The sequence below is a fragment of the Adiantum capillus-veneris genome, chromosome 7, assembly GCF_014529385.1.
Source record: "Adiantum capillus-veneris isolate H3 chromosome 7, ASM1452938v2, whole genome shotgun sequence".
NCBI lineage: Eukaryota > Viridiplantae > Streptophyta > Polypodiopsida > Polypodiales > Pteridaceae > Adiantum > Adiantum capillus-veneris.
The window spans coordinates 118,580,160-118,595,476 of NC_140937.1; the positions used below are offsets into that span (position 1 = coordinate 118,580,160).

The 15,317-nt window shown below is 47.2% G+C and overlaps 1 protein-coding gene and 2 pseudogenes across 1 annotated transcript in view; all 3 read left to right on the plus strand.

The window, feature by feature from the left end:
• The window catches only part of LOC147454500 (uncharacterized), a 35,727-nt gene that overhangs the window by 11,260 nt on the left and 9,150 nt on the right, over positions 1 to 15,317 (plus strand). Inside the window, exon 2 of the mRNA XM_086516442.1 lies at positions 8,208 to 8,255. Within this exon, the coding sequence (XP_086372568.1) occupies positions 8,208 to 8,255 (48 nt within the window). The remainder of the gene's footprint in view (positions 1 to 8,207; positions 8,256 to 15,317) is intronic.
• Positions 8,267 to 9,985, plus strand: LOC147454501 (cellulose synthase-like protein D4 pseudogene; annotated as a pseudogene).
• Positions 9,155 to 9,953, plus strand: LOC147454502 (cellulose synthase-like protein D2 pseudogene; annotated as a pseudogene).

The following is a 15,317-nucleotide window of genomic DNA, read 5'->3' on the forward strand; positions in this document are numbered from 1 at the left end:
GGGGGGGGAGTTCTCATGAAAGAGCCTCCACGCCTCACGTGAGTCTTGACTCAAGAATAGCTGGTATAGATCCTGCTCTAGGCGAGCCAAAAATGCCCTCTTCTTCCGCCGCACTAGGCGTCGGAAGTCAATCTGTGACTGCCTGTGAGTGATGTCCCCCAAAAGCACCTCCCTCTGAAGTCTAGCTCTAGTGTCCCGGCATTCCTCATCATACCAACTGTTTTGGAAACATGCCTCAAGACGGACACCCTCTATTGGCAATGGAGATATCTGCTCTCATAGGCTTGCACTTGCAGTGCTTTGCCTTTGCAACTAGTCGTCCATGTGTGGGATGCTCTAAGGAAGAGTGAATGCGGGAAGGCCTCCTGGATGAAGTTGCCAAATAGGTCTCGCCTCCAGACTCAACAGGATGTAGGCACATTGTGGTGTACTTCTTTGCTGATACGCAGTGTTTGCCATGCTATGTATACATTCATGAGGACTCTTGGACAGAGGAGGTTGCTTTACGCACGGCTCGCTCTGCTTGGGCTTGGGCTAGGCATTCACTGCAGTCACGCCTATCTAGAGGATGCTCGGATACGGATTACTCCCCATCCAAGCCAGCCTCGAAGATAGCCTGTCTAGCTGCTGCGGCGGCATCTGTTCTCTCTCGCTCCCGATGAGGATCGTCTTATGGAACGTGCAGGGACTAGGTGGGCCCTAGTTTCAGCGTCAGCGGGGCTGATTGCGTCAAGAGCTTCAGCGTTGCCTTGTGGGAGGAGAGATTGATCTCCTTATGCTTTAGGAGCACCATCTGTGTGAGAGCCGCATTCGGCGATGTGGTCATCTTTTGCGTGGACGATATGATACCTTTTGGTCAGCTGCTTTTGGACCTGGAGGCATCCAGGGTGGGGTATGTATGACTATTGCGGACTCATTGCAGCAGGCCATTGTGGGCAGAGGGATTATTGTGCCAGGCAAGGCTCAGTGGATTACTATGCAGGCTCAGGGTGGCCTTGTGGGTTTCCTGAACATCTATGCGCCCAATGTGGCGAGTGCTCGTGCAGAGTTTTGGTCACAGATTGTTGAGTCTGTGCCGCAGGCAGATCATTGGTGCATAGGAGGGGACTTCAACATGTTGGAGGACCCTTCTGACAGGATTGGTGACAGCCATGCTACTGTGCATGGAGTCGAGTTGGCAGCTTGGGAGAGGTTGTGTATGACTCTGAGGGTCTCAGACACATGGCAGCACTCTGGTTTTGTGAGGCCCCCAGACAGTCTTGCCTTCTCTAGATCAGACCGCAGAGTGGGAGGAGTGAATCTATCGCGGATAGATCGCTTCTACACTAGTGACCACTTCAGTGACTTGGGAGGATCAGTGACTTGGGAGGATCAGTGGGCATCCTGGCAGGGACCTCCTTCTCGGACCATGCACCAGTGATCCTCACAGTGGCAGACAGGCAGAGGAGTGGGAGCACGATGCTCCGCATCCCAGAGAGGGTATTGTTGGACTCAGCACTCAGAGAGAGGGTAGAGACTCACTGGACAGAGGGCATGGACAGACAGGATTCTCCTACTGACAAAGTGGCCTCAGGCCTAGCTCAGATTAGCCATTTTTTTTGGCAGGAGTCTCTGGCTCACCGGGCTGCAGCGAGAGAGACGGAGCAACGTCTCAGACGGGGCATTGCTTCATTACAGAGGATGCAGGAGCAGCATCCAGACAGTCCTTGGTTGGAGGAGCAGTTACAGCAGGCTCGAGAGGAGCTTGCTAGCACAGAGGAGAGGCGACATGAGTTTGCTTTCCACCGACAGGCATCTCATTGGACTCAGGTGGGTGACAGAGTGACTGGTGCTTTCTTTGAGACAGTGGGACCTCGGCACTCGCATGCCAAGGTCAGTCAGTTGAGGAGGCCCGACGGGTCAGTTTCTTGTGAGTCCGAGGATATGCGTGCAATTGCTACTGACTTCTACTATGAGTTACTGTTTGCTGAGCCCATGTCAGAGCGGCAGGATGCATGCAGGGAGCAGGTTTGGGCACAGATGCCTTGTCTTGTGACTGAGGAGATGCGTCAGAGGCTAGAGATGCCACTTCAGCTTGAGGAGCTGCACACGGCTCTTAGGGCCCTCCCCCGTGGTAGCTGTCCAGGTTAGGATGGGTTGACTCCCAGCTTTTTCTTTGAGTACTGGGACCTGCTTGGCCCAGATCTCTGTAGTGCTTTTCAATACATTTTGCACACAGGAGTGATGCCTGACAGCATGAGTGAGGGCCTGATCTACCTCATTCCCAAGGAGGGTGGCTCCTTGGATGAGATTCGACAGTGGCGCCCCATCACCTTCCTCAACTCAGCCTACAAAATTCTTGCCAAGGCTCTGAGTTTGAGGATTTAGCCACTTTTAGAGAGCCTTATACATGGGACTCAGACAGGTTTTGTCAAGGAACGCAGTATCCTTGACAACATCTTTACTTTCTGGGAGGCTTCTGCCCTGGCACGGCTCTGTGGTGAGGACCTCGTGATTCTTCTTCTCGATTTTGAGAAGGCATACGACAGAGTTGATTGGGACTTTCTAGAGGGCACTCTATGCAGGATGGGCTTCTCAGATGCTTGGATCAGAGGGGTGTCAACCTTGTACAGACACGCTCACAGTCAGGTACTTTTGGCAGGAGGTAGAGGTGATCGCTTCATGCTTACACGCTCAGTCAGACAGGGCTGTTCTCTTGCCCCCTTTCTCTTTCTGTTCTATGCGGAGGCGATGAGCATATTTTTGGTGTCACAGTAGGTTGGTCTACGGGGCTTAGCACTCCCTATTCGGGGAGATGAGCTACTGGATGCTGAGTTTGTCGATGACTCAGCCTTGTACTTAGATGGCCAGGAGGCCAATCTTCACAGATGTGAGCAGGCTTTGGAGACCTTGTGTTGTGCATCGGGCGCACTGATCAATTGGAGAAAGACAGTGGCTTTCTCGGTTGGTAGTGCTCCTGTGCCAGACTGGATGCCAGGAGAGGGTTTCAGGTGGATTCCCCCAGGGATTGCAGTTCGGTACTTGGGTTGTCAGGTTGGTTTGGACTTGTCTCCGGAGCAGCAGATTGCTCCCCTTCTCCTGTCTATTAGGAGAAAGTTGTTACATTGGAGCTCATCACGACTTTCTTTGGCTGGCAGAGTAGTAGTTGCCAACTAGGTGTTATTGGCGACTATGTGGTACATCACCTCCTGCTGGATCTTCTCGAGTTCTTGTATCAACCAGGTAGAGAGGCTGATTAGGAACTTCCTTTGGTGAGGACGTGACACTCAGATAGCCCGAGCCAAGGTGGCTTGGCAGGTCATCACGCTTCCTTGTTCTCAGGGCGGGCTTCGGATCATTGATCCAGCACAGCAGAGCAGAGCCCTTCTTGGGAAGTTCATAGTCAAAGGACTTCTTCCAGGTGAGGAGCCCTAGAAGGAGTTCTTGCTACAGCGGCTTTGTGCCAGGGTGCCTCAGTCAGGAGGCCCTTGGCAACCTTCGACCAGATGGATCTTTATAGAGATGCGCAAAGTTGGTTTGAGCAGGAGATTGGAGGACCGCTTCGTTGTGAATTTGCTTCGATCTTGGGAGATCTTACGGCGTGGCCTGGAGCAGAGACAACCGACGTGCACGGAGGAGCACCTACGGCAGCCCCTCGTCTGGAACCCCATGGTTAGCACTCAGAGAGGCCACTTGGTTGGTAGTCGGCCTCATGTTTCCTGGGGTCCCATGGAAGCAGGTCCAGCGCGCTCTCTGGGTGACTGTCTGGAGTTCACAGGTTTGTTAGAGGAGGTGCAAGGGTTCCAGCTCTACAGGGCATGAGAGGGGTGCAGAGCATGTGTCAGGACATCTCAGAGTCAGTTCCAGCTAGTGGCTCACGCCTCTCGAGCCAGTAGCACCCCGGTGGATGGGAGCCTTCACACGACTGGAGGTTCTCATCTCAGTCAGGGCTTGTCAGGGCCTGCTCAGAGACTGTACCAGCCTTGTTCTTCGAGCTTCAGGGTGGGGGACGACTACAGCGAGTTGGAGTAGAGGCCTCGCAGGTAGCAGAGTGCTGTTTTGAGAGGATCCGAGTATTGGGCATCTGTGGGAGGACTTGCGTCATAGACCTTGACCCAGCAGCTCTTGAGACTGGACACTGGAGGCTATGGGCTTGGGAGTGTTGTCCACTGGCACGAGTACAGTGGGATCCTGGTGAGTGGCTATAGAGGGACCCCTTCTCTTCTGCAGACCACCCAGGAGTCCCTTTCTTTCAGTACACTGTTCGGCTGGGACGTCATATACTAGCAGCACAGAGAGAGGCCCGCCCCGCTGCAGCACTCATTGGGAGGAGGAGGGTCTCACAGTCGAGTTCTTGGCAGCCTTTTGGGAGAGGTTGTGGGACTCCAGACAGCCGAGGCGCGTCACCTTGTTTCAGTGGCTGGTCGCACACAGAGCTAGTGTGGTCTATCGGCCGCATGTGCAGCTTGTGACCATTTGGTGGAGAGTCAGCGTCACTGTCTTTGGGACTGTCCCTCGGCCCAACAGGTGTGGCTACGAGTTCTTCGACTGATGCCTGCTCTCTCCACGGCTCGACTGTACACTTGGGGGGCAACGGCTTGGTCCACTCTCACGGGTCCGGCACTTCAGTTTGAGCTATCTTCCACCAGTAGGATGATAGTGATGCAGGGGGGGCGACCTACACTCCAGCGTGCTACAGAGCTTACTCCACAAGAGTGGTGCAGTGAGAGAGAGGAGTGTTGGGAGCTCATCAGTGGCCTGACACTTTGGTTCATCTGGCGGGCCTGTTGTTTTCGCATCTTTGAGGCTCGCCTTGTGCCACCAGCAGAGACTGTTCGTGACTTGTGGCTAGAGCTGATTCATACTCTGAGAGGACAGCTTGAGGGACTACATGGCAGCTCCGACCGCATGCGGGAGCGCCGCGAGGCTTTCCTTCGACTCTGGCTCCTTGGGCCTTTCTACACCATTGTCCAGGGTGTGCTCAGATGGCACTACCGTCCACCTGTGTGGCTCTTCCCTCCTCCCATCTCTTGATTTAGCCTCATTGTATATATGCTGTTTTTTCATTGGGAGAGTCTCCCCACCATGTTTGTTGTAGCCCTCTCTTGCAGAGGTGGTTGTAGCCCTATGGGCAGTTTTCATTAACTAATAGAAGGATCTTTTTCTCGGAAAAAAATTTCACCATATATGCAATGCTCAAGCTTCTATGGCTCCACCAACAAGCGATATCAAGGTCGATCGTATGGTTGGATTCAATGGCCTTGTGAACAATGATTCTGAGTTTTAAGCTCATTCAAAATCTCAAGGCTATGCCAACGAAGAGCAACAACCATCTGGGTATATTTACAGAGTGCATGGGCAAGAGAGGTTGTAAATCCCCTCTAGAAGAGTGCCGTTTTTTGGAGTTTTTTGTCTTCCAAAAATGAGAAGCACAGTATGGATTTGATCTCCTGTGATCAATTTTGCATGTATCGGTTCAAAGTATGTAGGTGCATCCACAGAAAAAGTCATGATTGGGCTCTGTATGCGTTTACCCATCTTGGTGAGAAAGCCAAGCGTAGAGACCCTCACTGTTTTAACTACTCAGCAACAGCATGTCCTAACTTTTGAAGGGGAACATGCAGGAAAGGTGACTCGTCTAAACTCTCACATGGGTTTTTTGAGTGCTGGCTACACCCGGCTCACTACTGCACCCAGTTTTGCAAAAGGGGAAAAGCTTGTAAGCGCCCTGTTTGCTTCTTTGTGCATTCACCATCCCAGCTTCGTCATGTTTCTCCTCACCCACTCCTCATCAATGATCAGTGTTCCATGGCCTTGGTATCATCAACAGATGCTATGACAGGCTATTTTGAGGAATCCCTTGAGCAACCACCATTATTCACAAACAATCAGTTCAATCTAACTTATGGAAGTCACTGGGGAGAGACGAATCCAGATCTCATGGTAGTCACGACATCGGTTTAAAGTCAAGGTTGTTCCATACCTAGTGATTGTATTAAAATGCAGGATGCACGGTAATGGAATGGACTACAGCTCTGTGGAGTTTTATTTTCCCGGAATCTCTGGCGATATATAGAGAGCAAATGGGATATGCTTATGGGGAGCCCTTCAATATAGCCACCTCAGATAGGTCACTCCTCACCCCCAGAAGTCTAAGCTTGCCAGTTTATCTATCATCAATGATCAACAGGGGTTGCTAGAGGCAGCCAGCCAGACATCCATTGACCCAGAGTCATTGCCAATCAGAGTAAATAATCTCCAAGCTACTGTTTCTAATCACGGCGGGATATGTTATACAAGCCAAGCAATTGGTCATTTCATACCATTTCAGAATCACTTGAAGATGATTCATTTGAATTACTGTCTTTTGTCCGGGTGCTTCTTTTTTGCCACTTTTATGTGGGCGATTGATGCCATGGTTAGAAAGCACATTTTGTGCCATTCTTTGCTATGGGTATTGGTTTGTGCTTTGTGCATCAATGGCATTAAACGACTTGTTCCAATGCACACCAATGAAGGTGCTAGACCTTAGAATTTGTATGTTCTCAATGTAAGAAATAGATTCACGTTGCTGTCTTTAAGGGTTTTGCTGATCGCATTGCTGTCATCGCTCTCAAGCTCTTCGTTTTGATGAGCATACTACTTGCCTCTAGCAGCACCCATCTTCTGGTTTGTAAAGTAGGTAAGATAAAAATCTTAAATGTCAATCAGATCTCTTAAATTAGCTCTAATTAGAGCAGTATTATCTGCTAGTGAAGAGCACTCCAGAGCAAAAACAGATTATACAGTCGAGAACGATCGACTTGCAGGATAGGCTTCTACTGGCTTTTGCTTCCATCTTTGTTGATCCTTGTGTTCAAATAGGTTTCACTATTGATGCAACTCCATTATACTCATCATGATCACCAGCCACGTTCACGATTACAAGCATGCTTCACAAAGGTGCGCTGGAGAAAAACACCAGCAATGGCAAACAAGGGGCAAATCTTGACCAAAAGCTGTGTCTCTACATAGTGATGGACTCTCACATGCGCAAAGAAAGGAGTTCTCTCTACTTTCTGCCTGGTGGGTTGCCATATCAAGCAAGCCAATGCAATGCTGTTTCAACGCACGTTTGGAGAACGCCCACTTTATCTGGATGCAGAAGGAGAGGGGTAAAGTCCATAGAGAGGGCTTAAGGGCAGAAGGAGAGGGCTCAGGGGTAAAGTCGATAGAGAGAGAGAGAGGGAGACTCATGGGCTCGGAAGAGTGTGTGTGTGTGTGTGTGTGTGTGTGCATGCGTGCGGTTTATTTGTTGTTCGTGAGCTTCTAGTTTTGCAAGGAAGGATTGGCTGAGTTTCACTGTGACGTGCAAAACGGATTTGCACCCTCATCCAAGTATGATAGCTGGGATATCAATTGTGTTATCTCAGCCATGACTTTATTGATAAGAACTATGTTTCCACCTTTGGGAGATCTCTAAGACAAGCAAACATTGATTGTTCAATCTGTAACTGTAGATGTCAGCTAATAGGAAATTTTAGACAAGACTTGTGAACAATGATATGAGCCTAGTTTCCTGTGGTTTTTCTCTGATTAGGATTTCTTTGACTGCCCTTCTTTGACTGCATCTGAAAACCATACCCGAGTCAAGATTCTTTTTACTTCTTGAAGACAAATCTGATGCTACATGTCACTGTGAGAGAGGTGGGCCTGTCCTTCGTAAGTGTATCATTTTAGATTCATGGCAATGATTGCTTCATAGTTTTATCTTAGAGCTTTCTAGAATCTAAATTTGTTTGCTCTATCGTCGTCTTATTTGTATGATTTTTTCTACTGGTAATGGGAGGGCAAATGACAAGCTCTTGAAATCTTATTCTACACTCTAATTTATTTAGCTGATGCTTAATTAGCTCCGACAAACTGATGCCACTCTAGAAGCTTTATGCAAATGCAATGATGATGTAATATCTACCAAATTCAGAAAAGTTCAGAGCATGAATCTTGAATCAGAGTTTTCTTTGGCTGTAGGGTTAAGTCTTGAAAAAGAATGATTAGTCTGATTAGAATGGAAAGGCATGTTCGTTTTCATTCTTATCTTTTTATGGTGAAGCAAATATTTCCACTAAACTTAGGGTTTTTTGGGCATTGGGACTACTTAAACCATAGATTTTCTATCAAGGCGATATCTTTTTTCGTTATTGGAAGAAGCCAAATTTTCTTATATCGTTTAACTATTTTCTATGCAGCTTTTACAAGTATCTGAAAGGGAAGCGGAGGAGGTTATTTGCAGCAAGGTGTGTAATTATGCTTTTGGTTTGATTGCTGGTCACATGTTTTGGGAAATGGAGGTGTGGTCAACTTTTCGAATTTTTCGTGCGTGCATGTCATTCATATGCCAACTGTCTAATAATTTGAAGTGAAGTTAATGGAGTTTATGCTTGTAATGTGTGGCAATGTATGGGATTGAAATATCTTTATCAATGTTTTGGGCTGGTATGTGTCATAACGCCTATGGGGTTTGTTTGAGAGAGATTTCTTGCTTCATGGGAGTACGATGTAGGCTTTGGCAATTTGTTGTATTTCCTTCTAGGAGAATCCCTACAATTTACGACCATGCCGGTATCATACAGATAAAACATTCCTCCCAATGAGGACTGGCTGTTATCTCTAGGTAATGCTGAGGCCTCCAAGTGCCCAGCCACTTGTTGGCAAATCAGAGAACAACTTTATGGATCTTACTGGTATAGACACACGCTTGCCTATGCTGGTATACGTGTCGGGAGAAAAGCAGCAAGGCTGTTATCACAGCAAGAAGGCAGGGGCAACGAATTTCTTGGCTCGAACATCTGCCATGTTGTCCAATGCACCCTTCATTCTCAGCCTAGATTGTGACCATTACATTCACAACTCACAAGCTCTAAGGGCAGGGATGTGCTTCATGCTGGCAATAGGAGGGGAAAACATAAGCTATGTGCACTTTCCACAAAGGTTTGAAAATATTTATCCAAGTGACAAATATGCAAACCACAATACTGTGTTCTTTGATGGTGGCATGCGTGCTCTGGATGGGGTTCAGGGACCTGTCTATGTTGGCACTGGGTGTATGTTTTGAAGGGCTGTTCTTTATGATTTACACCCTCCCCTTGCTCAAGATCATCATGGTGGATGGTGCAATCTTTGCTCAGATTGTCAAATGCCATCAACCATTGATGAGATAGAATTTGAGATAATGGAGGCGCAATTGCTGATTTCCAAAAACTTCGATGCATTAGAGATGTTTTTTGTCTTAATTTCAATTGCAAAGATCCAAGGACAGCTGCTCAGAGATGGCAATCGATACGGTAGGCCAGCTGGAATGCTAACGGTTGAGCAAAGAGTGCTAAGCACATCCTTGGTGGTAGAGGTCACCTCTGTCATTTCATGCTGGTATGAGGATAGGACAGATTGGGGCTCTATAAGAGAGGATGGATATACGGCTCTATAAGAGAGGATGTAGTGACCGGATGCCACATGCACAATTGTGGCTAGCGGTCCATACATTGCGTCATAAAGCCAGATGCCTTCCGTGGTACCGGCCTCCTCAATCTCTCTCATCGTCTTTTGTCAAGTACTCCGCTAGGCGACAGGTTTTGTAGGAATTTTCTGCTTCTGCAGCAATAGTCTTCTCGCTGGATCCCGGATGAAGCTGCTACAACACATTGCCTACCTCAATATTGCAATGTCCCCTTCACTTCCCTCTTCCTGCTGGTTCTGGCAGGCCTTTCCCTTTTCAACAAGAAGTTCATTGTAGAGACTCTCAATGCAATTTTTCTCGTCTAGCTGCTAGTAATGACGACGATATTGTGCGTTATAACCTTACTGGAGGTAAGGTGATTGGGTATCACACTAGAAGAGTGGTGGGGAAATGAGTAGTTCTGGAAATCAAAGGCACGAGTGCTACCAAAAACATAGATTTGGCATGCAAAATGCAACAAGTTTATCATGTAAACTAGGGCTGAAAATGCATCTTTCAATGAGGCCAATGATAGAAAACAACGAGAGTATTTAATGATGGCGAGGGAATGGCCGAGGATAGGCTTGATGGGTTGTCGAAGTACTGAACCACAATGAAGAAGCTAGCGAGGCTAGCAGGTCCAAGTCAAATCGGCCAGGGAAGGGCTAAAAACTGAAAATGCTAGGGGTGACCTAGAGTAATGCACAATGCTAGGACTGATCTGATGATGCAGGGCAAAAACGCTAGGGCTGAACGCTGTTGCTAAAGACACTAAGCTGATTTGAGCAAAAAATACCAAGGGGCTAATCCAAAAAAACGATAGCTAATCTAGAGGAAAACACTAGGACTGATCTGCATTTCCACCTGGTGTCACAAGACGGGCACCACCTGCCTATAGAAAAGAGCAGATTGAACAGACTTTTAGCATTTCAATAACAATTGAACTGAAAAAGAGAGACGACACGCGACATGGAGTGGCAAAATTCCACCCCAGAGATTATTGGCCCCAAACCTTGGCGCCCCTTTTGGTATTTCTTTATATTGCATCATCAAAGTACAAGCCGGTACTCCCGACTCTACGCCTTCTCTAGGAAGCATGCCAGAGAATGAGCCCTAACCTCATATTTAAAGGCCCTTGGCCTGAAAAGCAGTTACAGTGAAAAGCCTTCAAAACTCAAAAGCTTGTGGTCCAAATAGCAAAGCCAAAAGCTGCCAGCGTAAATCACAAAAATCCGTACAGCCTGCCATGTCATCAGCCAGCGAAAACGCGGAAATCCGTATAGCTTGCTACATCATAAGCCAATGCAATTTTTGGAAATGTGCCACGCCATCAGTTTTTATCCTGTGTGTGGATACTGCTTTATTTTAATTCTTTATGTCACTTGGGGCCCCATCGGACGGGGTCCCCATAAGTTGGTAGGACTTCTTCTTCTATTGCTTGTTCTTCTTAGGGTTTAGGCCCCTCGCTCGGCATCTGTAAGTTGGCTCCATTCTTTAGGCTTTGACACGTCAGTAGTTTGTTACATCTCCCCTTCTTGAAAGAGAGTAATCGTTCACGATTACAGCATATCTGCAAAACAACTCAAGTTAGCTCAAAATTTCCAAGGGACAATCAGTTTGCTCTTTTTATTAAGGAGTTAGCTTCTCCTTTCTGCTCTTTTGATCAAGGAGTTAGCTTCTCCTTTCGTCCAGAACGGAACTCCTTATATTCCGGCGTAGTAAAATTAGCCATCACACCCAGACCGTACTGATCCTCCACGGGTGTCTTGATGAACTAAAATTACATACCCAGGCAATCTCCTCCAATTAGGAATATTCAGTAATTGGCACATCAGAATGCAACACAAATGCTCACATATGCATGTTACAAGACTTAGAAACATAAAGTCACCGATGAACACTCCTCCCGCATAACCTAACAAGGTCCGGGCTAGGAGATATTTAACGACTCCCTCTTCACTCCTCTCCCATAAGCTAAAAAGGTCCGGGCCGGGAGATATAGAGGCCTTTTACAACCAAACGCCCCCCAGACCGTAGCCTGCGTCGTTCGGAGGTGCTGAGAGTCAGACTTCTTAATGCTCCTCCCGCATAACCATAAGGGTCCGGGCCATGAGTATGAACAAGCATTCTCAAACATAATTTGTCACTACTCCACCCGGAAGTAAAATCACCCATCGTTGAACCCAGTATCAAACCAGAGTCAAACAATTCAAATCGGCACCAAGACAGGTTTAAAACAGATAGCATCCATTTCAAACAATACTTTCTCAAACAATGTTCAAAAGTATCTAACTAGAAAACAACTAGAGAGGTCATTCAGGGTTTTGTTCAGACAACCGAACTTTGAGGACAACGGGCTTGCCCTTCTGCATCACTGTGATGGTTCGGTTCCGGACCTAGAGAGTTGCATCATTCTTGTCGATACCCAAGAGAACGTCGCAATTGCCCAACTTCATAATGTGGAAATCGACTTTTCCATGATAATCTTGTATAGTCACTGGAAGTGCACCAATGAGCAGTACCACTTTCTGAGTTTGCCTCGTGGCCAGCTCAGCTTCAATTTCTCCACCCTCTGCATCATAGTCAAAGTGCATTTGCTTCAAGAATTGTGGATGGATGAAGTTCTCCATAGCTCCGGGGTCAAAGAAAATAAGGGCTTTCAAGCTGTTGACTTTTCCATAAGCTCTACATAATTCATTAAGCTCTCGAGGTGTAAATCATAAATATCGGGTACTAGTCCAATAGCAGGTCTAGCCTTCTTGGCCGGAGGTGGCCTCGGGGATCTGTCTGACGTGGGAGCAGAAGGTTGCACTGAGGATGTCGAGGCTCGCTCAGGATATGTATTGAATGTATGCCTTGTTTGGAAACATTCGAAGCATCGGCCTTCTTGTAACAAGGCGTCTCGTTGATGTTGTGTCAGATGAGGCCGTTGAGGTTGGTTTTCACGGGATTCCCGAGAATTTGTTCATTGTTGCCGGGAGTTCCGGTTAGTGGCTGGAGGTTCTTCTGTGGTAAACTCCAAATTTCCTTTCATGAGCTTGTAGCCGACCGTGGCATGGTCCATAAGGTCTTGCATGGTAGAGACTTGCTTGGAAAGTCAATATTCCTACAATGGTGATGGTAGTCCAATGGTGTAGTGCTCGCACTGGTCCTCCAAGGGAATGAACTTAAAGAAGGACACCGGAAGGTACACGTCGAGAAACCTTTGGTTATAGTCGTCCATGGTTTCAGTGGCAAGCATTTTCAAGTTGCCCCACTGCCAAAATCCGGACTTCAAACATCGAAGTCATGTAACTACATGCAAAAACTGTCTTGAAAGCTTGCCAGGTCCTTGGAGCATGCGGTTGTGTCGCGATTGAACTCCACCATTGCATAGCAAAAATCCCGCTGCCCGAGCAATCTTGGATTCTACTGTATAGTTCCCCAAAGCATAGATGTTGTTGAATTGCTGTAGAAATTGCAATGCTTTCTTGCGATCTTTCACCCCGGAAAAAGTGAAAAATTTGACTGTTGTGCCACCATCTTTAAAATCTTTGGGTTGGTTAGGTGCATGTCCCGGGTATGGATAATAAGGGTATCCATATGGGCTCCAAACATTGTAGCTTGGTGGCGGTGGTGGTGGAGATGGGGGCAAAGGCGGTGGCAATGGATCAGGGTCAGATGGCTGCACCATATTCCTGAAGACTCCCCCGATCGGAACAGATGGCTGAGAAGGTTGCCGGTTGGAAGCTCTCCTACTTTCTGGTACCGAAGGAGGAGGTACCACCTGGGGCATCAGAGGGGATAACATGTAGCTCAAAAATTATTAAAACTTTGCAGCAGAGGAAGATTCTGCTGAGGATGCCGCGAATGAATGTCGTGAAGCTCATTGAGCAGAAACTGCAAATATTCTGATGAATCCATGAATTCCAAGTCTTGGGTTTGCTATGGCTTATGCCCTGTACGACACAGCGATGAAGATGGGAGCACGCCCGATGCGCGATGAAGTAAGGGTGGGAGTGGCTAATAAGTCCGGGTTGGAAGGCGAAGATGCCTCAAATAAAATTCCAAAAGCTCTGTCTCTTCTTTTGTAGGACCGGTATGCTTTCAAAAAAGCACACGCCTGATGAGTAGACTGAACAGAATTTTAGTACTTCAATAACAACTGAACTGAAAGAGAGAGACGACACGCGACACGGAGTGGCGAAATTCCACCCCAGAGAGTATTGGCCCCAAACCTTGGCGCCCCTTTCGATATTTCTTTATATTGCATCATCAAAGTACAAGCCGGTACTCCAGACTCCGCACCTTCCAGAATGCATGCCAGAGAATGAGCCCTAACCTCATATTTAAAGGCCCTTGGCCTGAAAAGCAGTTACAGAGAAAAGCCTTCAAAACTCAAAAGCTTGTGGTCCAAATAGCAAAGCCAAAAGCTGCCAGCGTAGATCACGAAAATCCGTACAGCCTGCCACGTCATCAGCCAGTGCAGAACGCGGAAATCCGTACAGCCTGCCTCGTCATCATGCCAGCGCAATTTTCGGAAATCTGCCACGTCATCATTTTTTAATTTTTTTCTCCTTTGTGTGGATCCTGCTTTATTTTAATTCTTTATGTCACTTGGGGCCCCATCGGACGGGGTCCCCATAAGTTGGTAGGACTTCTTCTTCTATTGCTTGTTCTTCTTAGGGTTTAGGCCCTCGGTCAATATCTGTAAGTTGGCTCCATTCTTTAGGCTTTGACACGTCAGTAGTTTGTTACACCTGGCATTGCGAATCCTATTGAGATCGATGGATGGTTGGGTCTCCTTTATAGGGCTGAATTTTAGCAACATTAGAGCATGGGCATTATCTGTCAGCTTGTGGAACAGCTAGGCCGGGGTCTTGCTTTATAGGCACCCCACAAATAGAGGCTCATCTTGGGGCTTTGACTAGATTGCTAAAAGATGGAAGCTCCAAATAAATCCTTGTCCCTGTAAAAGATGTGGTTCCAAATGTAGGCCCACGATGCGTGCGGACTCCCGTGGTGGTTGCCTCAGATTGGAACACTTTGACTCTAGATTAATGTCTATTGATTGCTAAGAAGATGTAGATCCAAGCCTTTCCTTTTTCAGCAAAAGTTCATTGTGGAGACTCTCAATGCAATTTTTCTCGTCTCTCTGCTAGTAATGGCGATGATATTGTGTCTTATAGTCTTATTGGAGGTAGGGTGGTAGAGAAATGAGCAGTTTTGGAGAATCAAAGGCACCAGCGCTGACTTAAAGAACTGAAAATTAGCTAAACAAAATGTAGATTTGATATGCAAAACGCAACAGATTTACCATATAAACTACGGCTGAAAATGCAGCTTTCAATGAGGCCGATGATAGAAAACAACGGGAGTACTTATATGACGATGATATTGTGTGTTACAGCCTTACTGGAGATAAGGTGATCAAGAATCACACTAGAAGAGTGGCGGATAAATGAGTAGTTCTGGATAATAAAAGGCACCAACGCTGGCCTAAAGAACTGAAAGCTAGCTACAAAAAACGTGGATCTGGCACACAAAACGCAACAGGTTTATCATGTAAACCAGGGCTGAAATACAGCTTTCAACGAGGCCGATGATAGAAAACAATGGGAGTATTTAATGATGGCAAGGGAATGGCCGAGGGTAGGCTCGATGGGTTGTTGAAGTATTGAATCACAATGAAGAGGCTAGCAAGGTCAGGTCCAAGCCAAATTGGCAAGGGAAGGGCTAAAAACTGAAAATGCTAGGGGTGATCTAGAGTGATGCACAATGCTAGGAAGCCTAGGACTGATCTGATGATGCAGGGCAAAAACGCTAGGGTTGAATGTCGTTGTTGAAGACACTAAGCTGATTTGAGCAAAAAACACCAAGGGGC